Source organism: Dromiciops gliroides, chromosome 2 (genome assembly GCF_019393635.1).
Source record: "Dromiciops gliroides isolate mDroGli1 chromosome 2, mDroGli1.pri, whole genome shotgun sequence".
Taxonomy (NCBI): Eukaryota; Metazoa; Chordata; class Mammalia; order Microbiotheria; family Microbiotheriidae; genus Dromiciops; species Dromiciops gliroides.
Genome location: NC_057862.1, coordinates 562,084,315 through 562,104,877, shown reverse-complemented (window position 1 = coordinate 562,104,877; position 20,563 = coordinate 562,084,315). Strand labels below are relative to the sequence as shown.

The window sequence follows — 20,563 nt, the reverse complement described above, 5'->3', positions numbered from 1 at the left end:
GGACATCTCAAACTGGATGGCCACATAAGCATCTTAGACACAACAGAACTCATTATCTTCCCCCTTCCCAAACCCACTCCTTATATTGTTGAAGGTACCACCATATTTCCAGTCATCCAAGTTCATGAATGATGTTATCTTTGTGTTAGGGGTGTATGTTTTTTTCACTCACTCCACATATTCAATCACTTGATAAATCTTATCATTTCTTTCTCTACCACACTGGACTACTTGCCTCAATTTCTTCCCACTATTTCTCACCCAGCACATAACTATCAAAGTCATTTTCTGCAACTACAGATCTCACCATGTCCTTCTCCTACTCAATACATTCTAGAATCTATTATTTCTGGGATCAAATACAAACGTTTCTTTTTAGCACTTCAAATTTTACTTTCCTATCATTCCAATCTGTTAATGCATCCCTCTCCTCCACGTATTCTGTAGTCCATCCGCACTGACCTATTCCTTATGTCTTACACATGATCTTCCATCCCCTATGCCCATGATCTTGCACTAGATGCTCCTAGAATGCTCTCCTCCCTACCCTCTGCCTGGTTCTCTCAAGACACATGTCCACCTCCCGTCCCTTCCTCTTCTTCCCCTCAGCACTTCTACTAGTGTCTAGCACATAGAAATTCTTTAATAAATGTTTGTTGGTTGTACTGATTTTTGTACTTGAATTCCTTGCACCTAGTCTGATACCTTATCATATAAGGTACTATGCTAAATATGTGTTTATTGAATTGTATTGATCTAATTGAATCATTTCTTTGACTCTCCTTGTTATGAATTTTATATTTTCATTGTGATTAAATCACCACCTTTCCTATTAGTGGACTTACAAATGGGTTGGGGGGGGGAGAATAAGGAGAAGAGGGAAAAGCTATACAATTATTCACTTTTGGTGTTGTGTTATTTTGGGTTATTTTTACTTTTCATAAATACTAAGACAGCATGGTGAGAGGATAGAATAAGTGTTGGACATGAAGTAAATAAAACTGTGTTAAAATCATACCTCCAACCCTGGGCAAGTCACTTAACCCCAATTGCCTCACAAAAAAATTAAAATAAAAAAATCATACCTCTGAAATTTATCAGTTAAAGAACCCCTGGCAAGTCTCTTAATGTCTCTTAACCTCAGAGATCAAAATTAGCATGGACAGATTCAACTCCACCCAGTAAACTATTTTGAACAATAAATCATGCCTTACATTTATTTTTACCTAATTTTTTAAAAACAGTATTTACTGATGCCTCTTGATCTATTATATTCATATTTGACCTTGCTTACCAGAGAACTGGGGTAGTTAGGTGCTGTAGCAGATAGAGCGCTGGCCCTGGAGTCAGGAGGACCTAACTTCAAATCTCACCTCAGATACTTACTAGCTGTGTGACCCTGGGAAAGTCACAACCCCAATTGTCTTAAACATCCAGGTCCATCTCGAGTTATCCTGATGTATATCTTGCCACTGGACCCAGATGGCTCTAAATAAGAGAGTGAGGTTGATGACCTTACACATCCCTCCCTGACATAAATCCAATTCACTGCAAGCCATGACATCACCCTGATGTCATGGTCCTCTTCAAGAATGAAGGATAAACAACAACCAGAGAACTATACTTTGTAACAAAGATTTTAAAAGAAAAAAAAAGAATTCAGAAAAACCAAACACATCAGCTTTGTCTGACAATATATGTAACATTCTACACCTATAGTCCCTACCTCTGCAAAGATGAGCAGAGCACTTTCTAAATTTATCTTAGAAGCTAAATTCAGTCATTATAATTACAAAACATTCTGTTTCCATTGTTTCTTATTTACATTGTTAGATTTACTCTAACACTTCTGGTTCTGCTTACTTCACTCACTTTACGTCAATTTATGTCTTCTTATGCATAACTTGTATTCATAGTAAATAAATACACATTATGATATATGACCTTCCAAACAGAAATGATGAAATAATGTATTATTATCTCCATTTTAAGGGTGAGGAATCTGGGGCTTAGAAAATCTCAATGAAAGACCCATGGTTAGATAGATAGATAGATAGATAGATAGATAGATAGATAGATAGATAGATAGATAGATAGATAGATAGATAGATAGATAGATAGATAGATAGATAGATAGATAGATAGATAGATAGATAGATAGATATGATGGATGGATGGATGGATGGATGGATGGATGGATGGATGGATGGATGGATGGATGGATGGATGGATGGATGGATGGATGGATGGATGGATGGATAGATGGGTGGGTAGGTAGGTAGGTGGGGGGTAGATGAGTGACAGGAAAAGAATTTACTAAAGCAGCAAAGTAAATAGAGTACAGGACTTGAAGTCTATGTAACCATAGACAAGTCACTTAACCACTCTTTGCCTCATCTGTAAAATTGAGAGAATAACAGCATTTACCTCCCAGAGGCATCATGAGGATCAAATAAACATACATAAAATGCCTTCCAAACCTTAAAGCACTCTATAGATGCTAGTTACTATTATTCATTTTAGCACTTGCTTTGTACCAGGCACTGTGCTAAGCACCAGGGATATAAATATAAGCAAGCAAGAAATTCCCTTCCATCAAGGAGCTTACATTCTTAGAAGAATGAGAGGGAGACAACACATAAAGGGAAGCTTGGGAGGGTGGAGGACACACAGCTTGATCTAAACAAGGCAGATTCATAGGAGAAATGATATGGAGGGCTGGTTATGGACAATATAAAACAAAAGTTCATCTATCTGAGCCAGTTGATGCACAGGAAAGAGTCTCTGGGTTGGGGGGTGGAGTTTGAGGATGAGGATGAGGATGATGGCTGGGTATAGCACTAATGGTGATGACTAATAAGTGATAGAACTTCGATTCTAAGCCAAATGACACCAGTCTGCTTCATGTTCTTGACTGGTTGACTGACTTGCTTAGCATCATAGAGTGGAAGATACAGAATTGAAATTAGGAAGCTTTTCATACCCAATACCAGAATTAGATGTTCTAAAGCATGTTAGTCCATCCATATAAAATTCCCTAGCATATTCAAAAATCCCAACCACAAGACTCTTAAGAAATATTCATCTCAGGAAATAGCTGTGGTTTAAAATCTCCCTTCTGGAGCTGAGACACAAATTAGACAAAGTTTATCTTTAGTATTTCTTTATTCCACATTTAGCATCATGGTGCCAGTATAACTGGATACCCAGTAACACCTGCAGTGATACCCCACTGAGACTCCAAACCCTTCACTTCCATGACCAACCAAAACTTATAGATCTTGTGTCCATTCTTCTTGGTGCCCTGGTCCTTGCTTGGAGACCAATTAATTTTAATGAATTGATTAGAAATAGTATCCTACATGAATAGGCAGTTTTCAGACAAAGAAATCAAAGCTATCTATAGTCATATGAAAAAATGCTCTAAATCACTATTGATCAGAGAAATGTAAATTAAAACAACTCTGAAGTATCACCTCACACCTATCAGAGTGGCAAATATAACAAAAAAGGAAAATATTGGATATTGGAGGGTATGTGGGAAAACTGGAATACTAATCCATTTTTGGTGGAGTTGTGAAAAGATCAAACCATTCTGGAGAGCAATTTGGAACTATACCCAAAAGGCTATAAAACTGTGTATACCCTTTGATCCAGCAATACCACTACTAGGTTTATATCCCCAAAAAGAGAAAAAGACCTATTTGTACAAAAATATTTATAGCAGCTCTTTTTGTGGTGGCTAAGAATTAGAAACCAAATGAATGTCCATCAATTGGGGAATGGTTAAACAAACCGTGGTATATGGTGGTGATGGAATATTATTGTGCTATAAGAAATGACAAACAGGATGATTTCAGAAAGGCCTGGAAAGATTTATATGAACTGATGATATAGTGAAGTGAGCAGAACCAAAAGAACATTGTGCATGACAGCAATACTGTTTGATGAAGAATTGTGAATGACTTAACCATTCTCAGTAATACAATGATCTAAGACAATCCCAAAGGACTAATGATGAAGTATACTATCCACCTCCAAAGGAAGAACTGATATTGATTGAACATAGAGTGAAGCATGCTATTTTTCACTTTCTTTTATTTTTTCTTTTATTCAAGTTTTCTTATACAAAATTACTAATATGGTAGTGTTTTACATAACTGCACATGTATAACCTCTATCTGATTGCTTACTGCCTTGGGGAAGGGGAGGGGAGGGAGGGAAGGAGGGATAAAATTTGGAACTCAAAACTTTAAATAAAAATGTTTATTATTTTAAAAATAAATAAATAAAACATGCCCAGGATAGAAAAAAGAAAAAGAAAAACTATCCTCTGATAGTATGTTACCTAACATATGCCTGACTTCTTCTGGGTAACATAGTGCCTTAACCCAATTCAGAATAGCATGCTTCCTAAAGAAGGCTCTCAAAGAATGGTGCTAATCCGAGGTATTTCAGGCACTCAGAAGGACGGCAGAATGGATCATTTTAATCAGGAAAGTGTTTCAACATTTTTCTAATTGCACCATATAGGCTAAGACCAGTTCTCTCCTAACTATTTTGTCATGCATTGACTTAGACACTAAGATCTCTCAGCACTTCTCCCATAAGCAGTTTGAAGTATCATAATGTGGCATATTTAATGTATAGTATATGGTATGGCAAACTCTGGTATGGCATGATATAGTATGGTATCCCTTGGTAAATTATGGCATGGGATGGGATGGTATAGTATAGTAAGGTCAAAAGTATGGTATAGTGTGCCTAAAGGCCCTCTCATGAGCCCTTTTCCCCTCTATATTTTCTCAGTGATATCATTAGCTTCCATGGATCTAATTATCATCTCTACGAAGATGACTCTCATATAGAGATAGAGATGATACAAATGATGATATAGGTAATATAGATATAGCTATATCTGATAACTAATATAGATAACGTTGATGAAAGAGGACATAGATTATTGTCTATATAGATATAATATAGCACTGGTCTCTCTCTCTCTCCTGAGTTCTGGTCCAAAACTGCCTATTGGATATTTCAAACTAAATGTCTTAGAGACATCTCAAACTCAACATAAATATCTTTTCTGCCCCAAACCTTTCCTTGCCAAATTCCTCTATTCTTGTTGAGGGCATCCACATTCATCTAATCACCAAGGCTCTCAAAACAAATATACAATAAGTGTTTAAGACCACTGCCTTAGGAGAATGGTTCTCTAGAATGATTTAGCAAAGCATCTTCATTGCTTAAGGGCTGAATCTGACAATCCCTTTGCTTCCCACAGCACCCAAAGCTGGTTTTGCTGCCATTTCCCAGAGTGTAGAACTAACAACTCAGTTACAATGCTGCTTCTGAGCCCGCCAAGAGCTTGATAACAAAGGAAATTCATTATTTTCTTCATTTGTTCTGCATCAGTGTCCAGCTGTTCATTAACACCCCAGTCACTTGATGGTCTGTGCATAAGCGGAAGTATATTAAAAATCAATAGCTCAGACCTTTATTCCTTGTTGGATTTTTTCATCAGAGGCTACTTTATTTGACATCCAGAATACTGCCTTGTAGCAATTGGGAATAGGGAAGGAAATATGTTACTGGCTTACAAATAACTTAGACCTATGCTAACTGCAGTCTAAACACCCATTTTCCTTTCTGCCCTGTCAACCTGGACTTGTTTCAATGGCACTTAATGAAATACCAGTAAGAAGAAAGAATTGACAAGGCATGGCAGTTGATGAAGGGTCTGACCTTTGACAAGAATGAAAATATCAAGCCTCTTTAATGAGAAGGGACAGAAAGATAGTCCTTTTTGACTCTTTGGAGCCTGGTTGAATTTCATAATTCAAGTGTCCTGGAGAGGCACTATTTATAAGAGGAACCCAAATTTCCAAGTATTCAGGTTGTATCCTTCAAGGAAAGAGCAGCCCCCTTATGTCCACAGGGAAAACTTGGAGAGGCATTAGTGTGACCAACAATTTGATGATAGATGAGTACACTCAGAACTGCAAGTATTCTGTGTGTGTGTGTGTGTGTGTGTGTGTGTGTGTGTGTGTGTGTGTGTCTATCTGTGGGGGGACAGAGATCACAATGCCAGTACTAGGGAAAATTAGGAACTGAACATACTTTGTTTTGGGGGCCCTGGCACTTCCTGAATTGGTGACTCCCTGACCCACCCATATTCCGCGCACACATGCACGCACATCATTGCTTCTTTTTTTGTTTGTTTGTGGTTGGGGTTTTATCAAGGCAATGAGGGTTAAGTGACTTGCCCAGGGTCACACAGCTACTAGGTGTCAAGTGTCTGAGGCCAGATTTGAACTCAGGTCTCCCTGAATCAAGGACTGGTGCTTTATCCACTGTACCACCTAGCTGCCCTCCATCGTTGCTTCTTGCTGAGAGGCACAGTACCCTTCCTAATACTGGCTTCCCCTAAGCAATTAATATCCCATGACCAGAGGACTTAACCTTTTCAATTCTGGAACTCTTGCCCTATTGCCCCTCTAGTATGATTGGTGAATGCCTCATATGGCTCACTATATCAAACTGGCCCCAACCATGATTCATTTTACCCATTGGTCATTTTCTCACCAGCCTTCTTTTTTCCAAGCATGTGTCTGCTCTTCTCCCTGTCTTCTAATTCTGGGATCACTATCAAAACAATACAGCCATGACTACTGTAAAGAGTATATAATTTTGCTCCCCTACAACTAACAGTTAGGAAAAGTTACAGACCAAAGTACCACTCCCTGGTCATCTGCGGTTTTTGTCTCCATCAATTAGAATATAAGCTCCTTGAGGACAGGGACTCTTTTGTAGACTACCATCTATTTACATTGTATATATCTCATCAAATGAGAGTGCATATAAAGCATTTTGCAAAACTTAGAATACTATGTAAATGCTGATGCTCTATGTACATAATTATTTGCTTGTCGAATCTTCCATTAAATGTGAGCTCCTCAGGGGCAGCTAGGTGGTGCAGTGGATAAAGCACTGGCCTTGGATTCAGGAGGACCTGAGTTCAAATCCAGCCTCAGACACTTGACACTTACTAGCTGTGTGACCCTGGGCACATCACTTAACCCTCATTGCCCTGCAAAAAAAATGTGAGCTCCTTCAGAGCAAGAAACATATTTTTGCCTTTCTTTGTAGCCCCAGAGCTTAACACGATATCTGACACATAACAAGCACTTAATATATGTTTATCAAGGGCTGTCCCTTACATGTAGCATGGGGGTGTCATGTGACTTAAAGGGAGGCAAAAGACATCTCTAGCCTCTCCTCACCCCATTCTTCTCTAAGGAAGATGTTAATTTCTGGCAGAAAGGGAAGCAGGAGGTTGGTGCTGGAATCCAGAACTCTGCTCTCCTCTGAGGAAGGAGGTACTGGGCTAGAATTATGTTTATTTGCTCCCATAAATATTGTTAATCTGGGAGAATGTGGTTTTTAGGTGTAGGCTATACTTCTGATCACTGTTCATTAAAGGGGGAAGCAGGAGCCTAAGCATTCTATCCAAGGCTTGACTCTCTTCCCACCAAACTCCAGTAGCAAAGAAATCCATTTACCCAAGTTGACAGCAAAAGAGAAATCAGAGCAAGTGTACATATGAGAACATGAGGACATAGACCAGACAACATAGAGAATATAGACCAGACAATACAGAGTGAAGATGCTTTCCCTGGGAGCATGGTAACTCAACTCACCTAAGAGAAAGATCTCACCCAAAGAGAGATAGTCCTTGAAGTCTCTAGCGTAGCAAGTTGGGGATGGGAGCATGATGAGGACAGCTAACTCCTCTCATATGTTTGCTTTTCCCCAGTCTTATCTTCCCTTCTGCACCCTGAAGTGAGGTTGCTGGCAATGTCCATCTTCTCTAAAATATGGAAGCCAGGAGAACCTGAAGCCCAAAGAAACTGGAGAGTTCTTCAAGAGACTTGAAGAGCCTCGTGCTCTCTTCTCTCCCATTCTCACTAACTCTGCCCTGGCCCTCATGTTGACATTGAACATTGATCATTACCAGTGAGGAGAGAGTCCCATACCAATAGGTTTGGGGATTTGGGCAACCTATGATTGTCACCTAAGTAATTAGCAAAGTCAAAATTGGAACTTCAGGACTAGAAACAATGCCTTGAGAACTTAACCTTTTGTCCTCTGAACACCTGCCCTGCCTGAGTCTCCTCTGATCCAATTGATTACTGCCTCCCAGGATCCACCAATTCAGCCTTAGTCATACTTCACTCCCAAGCCATCTTCTCACCAGCTTCCTTGCTGTAGGCATGTATATCATGCCCCTTTTTTTCCAGTTTTGGAGCAATAATCAAATCAATACTGCCATTACTCCAGGAAAGGGCATGTTAATGTACTCCTCTGTGACTTTACTCATCAACCTAGTTACTGTCCAAACTAAAATACCCAGCCTCCACTCCCCAAATATGTTATCTCCTGCCATTAGAATGTAAGCTCCTAGAGGGCAGGAATTCTCATTGCATTTGTTTCTCTATCCCATCACAGTAGTTGGCACAAAGGAAAAGCTCTTTCTCTTTCACTTCTTTCCTTCCTCCTTTGCTTCTTCCTCCTTAGTTCTTTTCCTTCCTTCCTTCCCATTCTTCTTTCCTTCCTTCTTTTCTCTTGCTCTCTCTCTCTCTCTCTCTCTCTCTCTCTCTCTCTCTCTCTCTCTCTCTCTCTCTCTCTCTCTCTCTTTGGTGAGGCAATGGGGGTTAAGTGACTTGCTCAGAGTCACATAGCTAGTAAGTGTTAAGTGTCTGAGGTCAGATTTGAACTCAGGTCCTCCTGAATCCAGGGCCAGTGCTCTATCCACTGCGTTACCTAGCTGCCCCTCTCTCTCTTTCTTTGTCTCTTTCCCCCTCCCTCCTTCCACTTCTTTCTTTCTTTTTTTTTCTTAATTTCTTTCCTTCTACTACACTTCTCTCTTTGTTCCCTCTTCCCCTAAATACCTATATAAGCATGGAGGACTTTTTTCATGACTTTATACATTTTTACCTTAACCCCCATCCCCATAACCATTTCACCTGTGGAACAACTGTGGTATTAGCCATTTTATTTTAATAATAATAATAAATAATTAGTATTTATATAGCAATTTATGGTTTACAAAATGTTAGACATAGAAACTGTTCATCCTAGTATTCAAGAACTTCCAAAATCTGCATCCAACCCACTAGAATTCTAAATTTATTTCACATTACTTCATGAATGCTACATCCCAGTCATACTGAACCACTAGTCTTTTCCAATGTTCCCCTGCTTTTCCTGGTTTCCCTGCATTCACATAGACCATCCCCACACCTAGAATATACTCCCTTCACAATTCCATGCAGCTAAGGTACCACCTCTTCCACAAAGCCGTCCCTGATTCCTTCTGATGGAAGTTATCTCTCCCTTCTCCAAATTCCCTAGAGCACTTTGCCTTGATCTCTCCTTTGACAAATCATATACCTCCTTGTATTACATTTGACCATGCATGTCTTCTGCCCCTCTTTGTCCCCAGTTGATTCCAAAAGGTTCCCACTACCGTTTACCCTTTTGAAAGATTTCATTTCACTTCCTACCTAATGGAGATGAGTCTTCTTTAATGCCAGGTTTGAGAAGACAGGAATTTGCCAAGATGGTGGTCACTGAAATTCAGCCAAACAATTCTAGCAGTCTACCCTCTTCACGATGTATTTTATCCATACTTGCAAAGTAGGGAAGACATTTGTTGGGTTTATCTTATTATTGTCACTTTAAGGGCAGATCAATGCTGTATGTTCAGCAGTAACCATAGTTTGATTTTGAATCTTTGGATATTAAGACCTATGATTTGCCTGTAACTGGGCTATCCAAAAAAGTCTATTAGCCAGTTCAACAAGGAAACTGGGACATTATCCAGCCTCTTAGCCTCCTGAAACCCAGAGGTTGACCTTGGCCCCCTTCATTTATCACTTTCTCCAAGCTTTGCTGCTTCCATGCCTCATTTGGATGCCTGTTTACTAGGGCCAGTGCCCTTAGCCTGAGGTAGGTGAAGTTGACAGAAACACATCTGAGCTGCAACTGCATATATCTTTAGGGAGCTGCTGACTGGCCCTCATAATCTATGGGACCATGTCACCACTCATCAGGACCCCTCCAATGCATCTGCTTTTAATATGCTGAGCTGCATTTATACTTGAGAATGCAATGTAACAGGAAGAGAGAAAAGTACTGGTCTTGCTGATTGGATTTCTGTTTTTAGGACAAGGATAGAAATGAGGTCCGGTGGGTCTTTCTTGCCTCCTAGTTTAAATGAGTTGGTTTTCCATTAGCAGATTGAAAAAGGAGAGTGGGTCAAAATGGCCCAGGGGCCTACTTTGAAAACATAAGGTGGTGTGGGACATGATGCAGGTGGCTTCCGCCCCACTTTTTTCCAAGAATGCCTAAAACTTTTGCTACTATCAAGGGGAAAATGTGTGTCTGTAAAGAAATCTTTTCTGTGACTAAAATCATGCTTAAACTGTCCATTTTCCTCCTTAATCCCCACTCCCTTCAAGTTGTGAGTACAGGTATTCCATCTGACCTTCTGTAAGAGTCTACTGTTTTCATGTTCAGAAGTAAAGAGGAGAATAGTGCCTTCCTTCTTCATTGACAATCCCATGCCTCTTTGTAGGTGAACAACTCTTGTTCTTTCCATTCACTAAGAGATTAATAAAGACAATGAGAAGGAGGAAGGTGGGCCAAGTCTGCATTCTAGCCTCAGTGGCTTTTCCCATCTTCCTGGATCATCATCAAGGCCATCTGTGGGTGTTTTTAGGAGGACATTGTGTAAAGATCTGACATCTGTGTTCTTTTGTTCCTTTCAGAAAGCATCCTCAACCCATAATGAGGACTTAGTGATTCACAAAGCAGACAAAGAGGTGTTTATTAAACATCAGATCCATGGCCCTTAGAAACTTTAACAAAGCCTCAGCACTTTTTTTTTTCACCCTTTCTCAAGTCAACATGAGGAAATTATGAAAATTGAGTTCAGGGAAAATAGCTCTTCCTGTGGAGCATATTCAATTCAATTTAATGCAATAAGCATTTTCTAAGCACCTACTATGCGCAAGGCATTATGTTAGGTGCTAGGGAGTCAAAGACTAACCTAAAACAGCCCCTGCCCTTCAAGGAGCAGACTCTCAACCTCTGCATAGTTTGCAGGTATTGCTGGTTCCTTCATTGTTTTCTGCCTTAGAGTCAACAACAGGCATATACAGTAACACAAATATCTGAATTCTTTCTTTTTCTTTTTTCCCCTCAGTATGTCAGTTTGAGTTCTGCTTTTTACTTGTGTTGTTATTGTAATAGGCACTTAATGGATCCCCGCCGGCAATCAGGGGTGGGCTGAGGATGTCATGGAGTGCTAGTGGGCAGCAGTTTAGACGCTCAATAAACATGCTGGAGTTTGTGGTTTTATCTGATGACACGTTTGTATGGGAAAATCCGAAGGAGAAGCAAAAGTGCCTCTTGCATAAAAAGACATCATTGGAGATGACCATTCTCTTGCCAACTTATCATGAGTCAATGCTAATTCTATATCTCCAATAGCCATTTCCCCCTCCCACTCTTGGTAAAAATACCAAATGTAATTAAGTGTGAGTGGAATGCTGTCATTGATTCCTTAATGTGTTTATTTATGTGGCTTTTTTTTAGCATATTTTGTGTTAAGGTTTAAAAATGAGTCTGAATTAGAATGTTCCCCTGCTCCATTGTAAATGAAACCTTCTATAATAATAGGTACTCTCCACTCAAAAGTCTTGTTAATCTAAGCAATTAGGCCAATGGCCATGGATAGGGAGGCATTCTGAAAAGCAAACGCTAAGGTTAACTTGGCACAAGCTATATTAGTTTAAGAGGGGGAAGCTTTGATTAAATTAGTCCCTGGTAAAATACTAAATGGTAATTGTACATAAGAATTCAAAGTGGGATACATGAAAGGTTAGTATTAGAAGGGTAAAATGAAGAAAGGGGGAGAAAAGGACTTTAGATGTAGGGGGGTAGAGAATAAGTATTTGTATAGTGCCTACTATATACTAGCATTTTATTAGTAATAGTAATAATAATAAGAGCTAATGCTTATATAGCAGTTACTATGTACAGACACTGTGTGGTAAGCACAGAATGTAAAGTATAAGCTCTCTACATTATTATCTCATTCATCCTCACAACAACCCAGTGAGGTAGGTGCTGTTATTATCCCCATTTTTTAGTTAAAGAAACTGAGGCAAACTGAAGTTGAATAATTCACCAGGGATCGCACAGCTAGAGTTTTTCAGACTGGATTTGATCTTAACTCCAGGTTGGATGCTGCATCCACTGACTGTACCACCTAGCGGCCTCTTTCTCTCTTTCTCTCTGTCTCTGTCTCTGTCTCTGTCTCTGTCTCTGTCTCTGTCTGTCTGTCTCTAGATAGAAAGATAGATATCTACGTGTCTGGTGCCTATAAAGTGTGGAGTCTCTTTCTCTAAAGATTTTTTTTAATGCTTTAGATTTTCATGTCTTAGGAATGGTGCAAAATGATACTTGTGGAAGGAAAGAAAATGGGCCGGATAACTTCAGTATCTTCAGTCTCAGGCTCAATCCCCTTATTATTAGGGAAATGAAATATGAACATTGTAAGGAAATGAAGCTCATTTCTTGAGCTTCAAAGAAGCAGTGGTGGTCAGGCATTCAGGTGACACCGTTTATTTTTATTAAGATTGAATTCAGGGGCAGCTAGGTGGTGCAGTGGATAGAGCAACGACCCTGAAGTCAGGAGTACCTGAGTTCAAATACGGCCTCAGACACTTAACATTCACTAGCTGTGTGACCCTGGACAAGTCACTTAACCCCAATTGCCTCACAAAAAAAAAAGATTGAATTCATGAGATTAAAAATTAATTCTATGGAGATAAATTGTAAAAGTCAAGTTTACTAGTATGTACTCAATCAATTAGAATACTCAATTAGCATGTACTAATTAAATTTGGGATGGTATTGTGACAGGTCATCCATCCCTAAAATGTTTTCATTTTTGTTGTTGTTTTTAAGGATGAAATCACGAGAAGGGGACTTTTGTTTGGTTTAGATAGGGTCTTCAGTATAAGATTTTAGAAATTCCACCCAGTGGTTCAGATCATTCCCCAAAAAGATCCTAACCACAAATTAAAGAGCCCTCTCAAAGAAGGTTTCATTTCTTTCAGGTGTTAAGCATGCTGGGATGTTTTCAGATAAAACCCAAAATGATGTAAACCCATTGTTGAGAGATGGCTAATTGCCAGACCTCCTAATGCCTCACCCTTGGAAATGAAGAGAAGCACTAGTCAGCCCTCCAAGGGGGCAGAATTCAAATAAGCATATGGTGAACCTCCTCATTATCAATGTGCATTTCTGGGGTAGGGGGATTTTTTTAGTATGATTTTTAGGGTTAGTGAGGAAGGAGCGGAAGGCTTTTGCTTGAATTATAGCATAATGCACATCTTTATTTTATTTATTCTGTTCCACATAGAATCAAAACTGTCCTGCCTATACTTGTACCATATACTTCAAGCCCCAGGCACTTGCCCTACATATCACATTTTACATGTTACAAGTTCTTCACTGATCTTGAAGTCAGTCAACAAGCATTTATTAAGTGCTTCCTATGCATTATGCTAAATTCTGGGAATACAAACATAAGCCAAAAGAAGGAAAATCCCTGCCCTCAGGGATCTTATACTTTAAAAGGGAAGACAATACATAAAAGGAAGCTGAAAAGTGGGAAAATGGTACCCAATGCAAATCATGTTGGAAAAGTCCTGAGGAGTTGTTATTGTTTGTCCTTTGTTTTCCAAGAGGACCAATGATATCACATCTTGACTTGCATGTCAAGGAAAGGAAGAAACAGTTGGCCGGGGCAACTAAATGGAACTGAATCTCAGAATATGACTGTTATAAGACAATGTTGTCCAACTCAAATAGAAATTGATCCCTGTAGCAGCATATTGACTTAGAAAACCACAAATTAATATTATCTATATTGCATTGTATTTTTATTTTCTCTAACATTTCCTAGCTGCCCCTCCTAATTATATTTTAATCTGGTTCTGGCTACACTGTTGGTACTTGAGTTTAACTCTGCTTGTAATACTTATACCACTACTGATGACTCATCCATAACTTCCCAAGGCAGGCCATTCCACTTTGGGGAAGTTCTACTTTTTAGGATTTTTTTACATCAAATCTAAATTTATTCTTTGCAATTTCCACCCATTGCTTCCAATTCTGCTGCTGTGATCAAGTAAGTCTAATCCCTTTTCCACAAGACATCTCTTTCTATACTCAAAAGTAACAATAATCCCCCAAGTCTTCTCTTTTCTATGTTAAACATTCCCAACCTTCATCTCCTCTCATGAATTTGAGGCCCTTCACCATCCCAGTTGCTTCTCTAGACATCCTCTAGCCTAGCAGTGCTATTCCTAAAAAAGGTGACCAAGAACTAAGCATAAGATTCCAGATAGGATCTCAAAAGGCCAGAGAACAATGAGCCCAACACCCCTTTACACCTGAAAGCTGTGCCTCTTTGAATGTAGCCGACTTAGCATTAACTTTCTTGCTTGCTATAATCACATTATTGACTCATGGCGAGCTTGGATTCCCCCAGATCTTTTTCAATTAAACTACCTCCCCCATCTTGTACTTGTGAACTCACCTTTTTGAACCCAAATAAACATGCCATCTCTATCTTTACCCCGGTCATTCATGCAAACGTTAAGCAGTGTAGATCTCTAAGACACTCTGCCAAAGACCTTCCCAGTTAATATTGAACCATCAATGACTATTCTTTGGGTGGAGCCATTCGTCCACTTCCAAATCATCTAACTGTCCAGGCCATATCCCTCCAGCTTTTCCACATCATATCAATCCTAAATTTGACTCTGAAATTTCCAACTATTCTGCACCCAAAATCCCCAACATGGGAAAGGGATTAGACCACTGTCCATTTAATGAGTTGTTTGACTTGACCCTAGAGGTATAACTTGGTGCAGTGGGTAGAGGTTGCACAAACTTAGGTTAATTCCTAACACTTGTTCCAATTAGAATGGTCCCAAAACAAAAATTGCTGCCTCTTGAAGCAGTGGGTTCCTCCTTGGAAGGTCTTGAAGCAAAAGCTAAATGAACTCTTTCCAGCTATGTTGTAGAAAGGATTCTTGTTCAAGTCCAGATTGGACTAGAGGGCTGACCCTTTGAGGATCCTTCTTCCAAGGCCTACTCTGTGATTCTTTGATTAGGTGGAAGTGAAAAAATCAAGGGCCATTGCTGAATGCTGTCCCTCTACCATGTATCTTCAACACCTAGTATAATATCTTGTACACAGTAAGTGTTAAATAAATGTTTTTCTTTGACTGGTTTTTCTTCAAGTATTTTGGAGCACTTTCAAGTACCTCCTCTCTTTCTTACTTGCTGTCATACCATCCCAGACTAACATTCTAAGTAGGTTCCTACCAGAGGGGTGTTTGTTGCATGTTTAACAGCCAGCTCTCCAGGGGGAGAAAATGTACTCAGGATATATTTTTTAAGCTTTAATTTGAATCATTAGCATTATGTACATTGCTTTCTTAAGTCTAGTCAGTCAACAAAACAATAAATCAAGTCTTTTATCTGTGGCATTTGCCAATTTCCAAGATATAAATGCTCACGCTGAAAATTTAACAATTGACTCTCATGAACCAGTTAAAGTTGGCTGCAACTCACCCCTAGTTCCTACAGTCACTTCCTGGCAATGCTCTTCCATTTTCCTCAGAGACTCATTATTGCTTTGGGCAGTGAATTAGCTTTTACTACTATTAAATCATGGTATGATTTAAGGCATGAGACATGTACGAGACAAGACTTTGTTATAATTGCTGCAGTTGAGTCAAGTTTAAATGTGCCAATCCCTATAGAAAAATGTCATTCATATAGTTTAGGTTTCTGTCTGTCCAACATCCAAGTGTTTGGTCAAAATGAAGACAATGCCACCATCGATCAAACTGTGTTTGGTGGTACCTCACTTAGACATTCTGCTGATTTGCTTCAGAGCTTGATGGCTTCCCAGGCAATTTCCTGGGCATATTTCCAAACCGTGATGACGCAGTACTCTGTCAACAGATGTAAATGCTAGCAAACCCTCCATAAGAATGATGGATGCTGTTTTGCCTCCTCTTTCCCTTTAAGTCCATGGCTCATTCTAATTCTTCTTCGTGGCTATATTTTTTCCTTTTGTTTTATTTCACTCTACGTGAACAGTCGGCTGAACCTGACCTCCTTATCATTATTACTATGGATATATTCATTTTTCCTCCCAACAATTGTTACAAAGAGAGTACCCTTGGAGCACACAGCAAGGCCTATTTGTTTCCCATAAGCATGAGTAAATGTTCACTGGAAACAATCTCAGGGTGAGAGCGTGTATAAGATTAATTTGGCTTCCTTTAAGAAAGCACTGTGTTATATAGAGATGGAATCTGGCCCCTGGAAAACAAATCTAAGGAAGTATGGATTGGTTCTTCTGTTCCTCGCAGTATTCATATCTTGTTGCATAATGCATCAATGTTGTCATTGCAGGTAAAAATGGTCTTGCAGCAGGAAGGATTTGACAGAAAAAAACGCGGGTATAGAGATATTAATGAAATTGACATCAACATGAATGATCCCCTATTTACAAAGCAGTGGTACCTGGTAAGCCTCTCATTATTTTTTTAGAAAGTTTTCCTTCTTGGATCCTTGAGCTCAGAATCTATTTCTATTTTCCCCAATTTTCTTTTTGATGAATAGTAGCCTGCGCCAGACTTTAGGAAATTCATTTAGTAAAGAGTACAGGTCTACTTTATTTAATCGCCTTCTGGAAATGGTCGGCTTTCCTTCCTGCCCCCCACCCCCACACCCAGCCAGGGCCCACTACTTCTCATTCCATGCATCTTTCCCTTAAATCTACTTTTCTTGGAAGCAAACAGTGTTCACTTCATAAGTCCAAAGATGGTACTTATAGCTAAACACAAATCCCTGGAGGTAGTTTTCAGGAATAGGAATGTGTGAGCCTACTTGCACATATTCCTGTGTCTACATATACAATAATGTATGTAAGTAAAGAAGTGAGGGAGAGTCCTTCACAGGAGTGAAAGAAGGCACCCTCTGAACTCAGAAGAGAAAGATGCATTAGGTGGCATCACAGAGGTACAAAGAGAAGAGTCTAGTGACTAAGGGAACATCTATACATGGTCCTGGAAATGTCTGGAAGGAAATAAATTCTGTAGGGCTTAACCGCCATGAAGTTTAAAACATTGAAAACCAATCTGGCTTGTGAGGAATAGACCTTTTTGAGGATTGTCAACAGTCCTTTAGGACTCATCTGGGTTGGATTACTTTCTTAAAGAAGGTTAGACATTTCCAATACCAGTCAGCAGGGCAGACCATTAGGGGGAAATGAGCTACTTTAATTTTAAAAGTGTTCATGCTGCTTTTATGAATTTTGTTTTAAGACAGAAACCAAGGAGTAAGGCAAAAGAAAAAAATTGGACTACCTGGAATATAAATCAATAATCTTAAACTGGAAATAGGCTGCTAGGCTACCAGCCTCAGTCACTCCCTAAGAGAGAATCAAACTGTACTCTCTCCTCATTCTTGTTTGATTTGATTAACTAAATATTCATATTTTAGGGAGCTTTTATGTCACAGCAGATAGAGTGCTGGAAGACTTGATTGCTAAATCCTATTTTAGACACTTACTTACTGTGTGACCCTGGGCAAGTCATTAAATTTCTTTGGTCCAGAGTTTCCTTATCTTTTTCTTTCTTTCTTTCTTTCTTTTGGAAGGGCAATGAGGGTTAAGTGACTTGCCCAGGGTCACACAGCTAGTAAGTGTCAAGTGTCTTAGGCTGGATTTGAACTCATGTCCTCCTGAATCCAGAGCCAGTGCTTTATCCACTGCACCTTCTAGCTGCCCCCACAGTTTCCTTATCTGTAAAAGGACTGGCCTAGAGTAAGTGGGCTCTATATTTCCTTCCATTTCTGAATCTATGATTTTGGCATGGAAGTGACCCTTGGCATGGAAGCAATTCTTTTTGAAGGCTGGACCAGTGAAGAACAAGCTCTGGCCAGTCCTTTGTAACCAGAAAGGGTTCCCTCTTGGGTTTAGTGATCAAGGACTAGCCTAGTTAAGACAGGTTCATAACCAAAGTAGATGCAACATGATGAGTTCTTTTGGCCACAGCTACCTTTAAAGACTGTTACTGAACCTTGGAGAAGTTGCAATGTTTATAGCTGGAGAGATTACCCACAGCAATTAAATAGTGGATTTCAGATGTTTTAAAATATATTCACTGCCACTTCCAATAAGGAACTCCTCTTCTAATCTTCCAGATTCACAACCTGGGAGTCATACTAGACTCTTAATTGTCTCTCTCCTCAAAGTGTAAAATACGTGGAAAGGTAATAAAAAATGAAAATTGAGAAAAAGCCATTGAATTTGGCAATTAAAAATCCTCAAGAGCTTTCTGAAGGAATAGTTTATCAACTTACCTTAAAGGTACATAGCATAGCTAATGCATTACAATCCTGTCTGAGAGCTGAATTCTTGCCAAGGGATAAGGATTATGATGTAAAGGGAGAGCAAAAGTGTGGATTTAGGATCATGTTGCTTTGCAAGAGTTTGTTTTCAACCTTGCACATCATACCACACAGTAAAACATGTTAGCCACTCATTCATTCAACAACCATTCAGATACAGTATCACGGATAGGACAGTGGTCTTGGAATTGGGAAAACCTAGGTTCAAATCTCACCTACACACTTACTAGCTCTGTGACCTTGGGTGAGTTTTTGTTACTTGGTCATTTTAGTCGTGTCCAACTCCTCATGATCCCATTTGGGGTTTCCTCAATAAAGATACTAAAGTGGTTTGCTGTTTTCTTCTCCAGCTCATTTAATAGATGTGGAAACTGAAGCAAACAGGGTTAAGTGACTCACCCAGGGTCACATAACTAGTAAGTATATGAGGCCAGATTTAAATTCAGGAATATGAGTCTTCCTGATTCCAAGCCAGTGCATCACCTAGATGCCCCTGGGTGAGTTATTTAACTATTATGTTCATCATTTTCCTTATCTATAAAAAGGTTCAACTCAGTGGCCTCTAAGGTCCCTTCCATATTTAAAACTATGACTCTATAATTCATTTATAAAGTACCTAATATGTGTAAAACACTGTGGGAGATACAAAGATAAATAAGAAGTGCCCTCACAGCATTTACATGTTAGTAGGTGGGTTATAGCATATACATAGATATCATGTGATGTAATGTGATATAATATAGTAGAGTATAGCATAACGAAGTATAATATAGTGTAGTGCAGTGTAATGTAACGTAATATAACATTATATAATATAAAAAACAAAAAACAAAAAAGGGGGCAGCTAGGTGGCACAGTGGATAAAGCACCGGCCCTGGATTCAGGAAGACCTGAGTTCAAATCTGACCTTAGACACTTGACACTTGACACTTGACACTTACTAGCTGTGTGACCCTGGGCAAGTCACTTGACCTTCAGTGCCCCACCAAAAACAAAAAAAAAATTAAAATTATATAATATAATATAATAAACATGCAGAAACCATAATGAGGAAAAGAACATAAAAGCACTGTTACAATAGATATGAAAAAGAAAACTTCATACTCTACACAAAATAAATAAAGATATTCTGTTTTTGAATTAATGTATCAGATCAACACTGGCCAAGCTGATGGGACTCCAGGACTTGATTTGAATGTGGCTGAAGCCTGGGAGCTGGGATACACAGGGAAAGGAGTCACCATAGGAATCATGGATGATGGTAAGCATTCCAACATTCTCATTTTGTTTGAGAACATGGATTTGTCCAGGACTGTTCTGTAAATATTTAACAACTGGGTCTCCAAAAGTGCATGCCATGCTTTTAAGCTGCTTCTGCATTGTTTAACATTCTATCACTTTCTCAAGTCTAGGCAATCAATAAATCAAGCCCTGATTTGTGGCATTTTGTAGTTAGTCAATGTTCACACTGAAAATTTTAATAGTGGGCTCTCAAGAGTTGGTTGGGGCTGGCTCCAGCACACCCTTGAAACTCACTATATAAAAGCACATTTATTCTTCAAAATGTATTGATGAGATAAGCAATATAGCACAATACCTGGAACATGGTAGGTACTTAATCAATGCCTGCTGAAGGGTAGCTAGGTGGTAGAGTGGATAGCCCTGGAGTCAGGAGGACATAAGTTCAAATCTGGCTTCAGACACTTGACACTAACTGTGCGACCCTGGGCAAGTCATTTAAACCCAATTGCCTCAAATAAATGAATGGATGGATGGATAGATAGATAGATAGATAGATTGATTGATTGATAGATGGATGCCTGTTGATGGACTGATTGACACTGTAAAGCCTAGACCATGTTTATCTTTTTTTTTTGTTTTGTTTTGGTTTTTTTGGTTGTGGTTTTGGTTTTGGTTTTTGTGGGGCAATGAGGATTAAGTGACTTGCCCAGGGTCACACAGCTAGTAAATGTCAAGTGTTTGAGGC

The 20,563-nt window shown here is 39.2% G+C and overlaps 1 protein-coding gene across 1 annotated transcript in view; it reads left to right on the top strand.

The window, feature by feature from the left end:
* The window catches only part of PCSK2 (proprotein convertase subtilisin/kexin type 2), a 326,924-nt gene that overhangs the window by 135,180 nt on the left and 171,181 nt on the right, over positions 1-20,563 (top strand). Inside the window, exons 3-4 of the mRNA XM_043985748.1 lie at positions 16,576-16,689; positions 19,729-19,837. Of these exons, the coding sequence (XP_043841683.1) occupies positions 16,576-16,689; positions 19,729-19,837 (223 nt within the window). The remainder of the gene's footprint in view (positions 1-16,575; positions 16,690-19,728; positions 19,838-20,563) is intronic.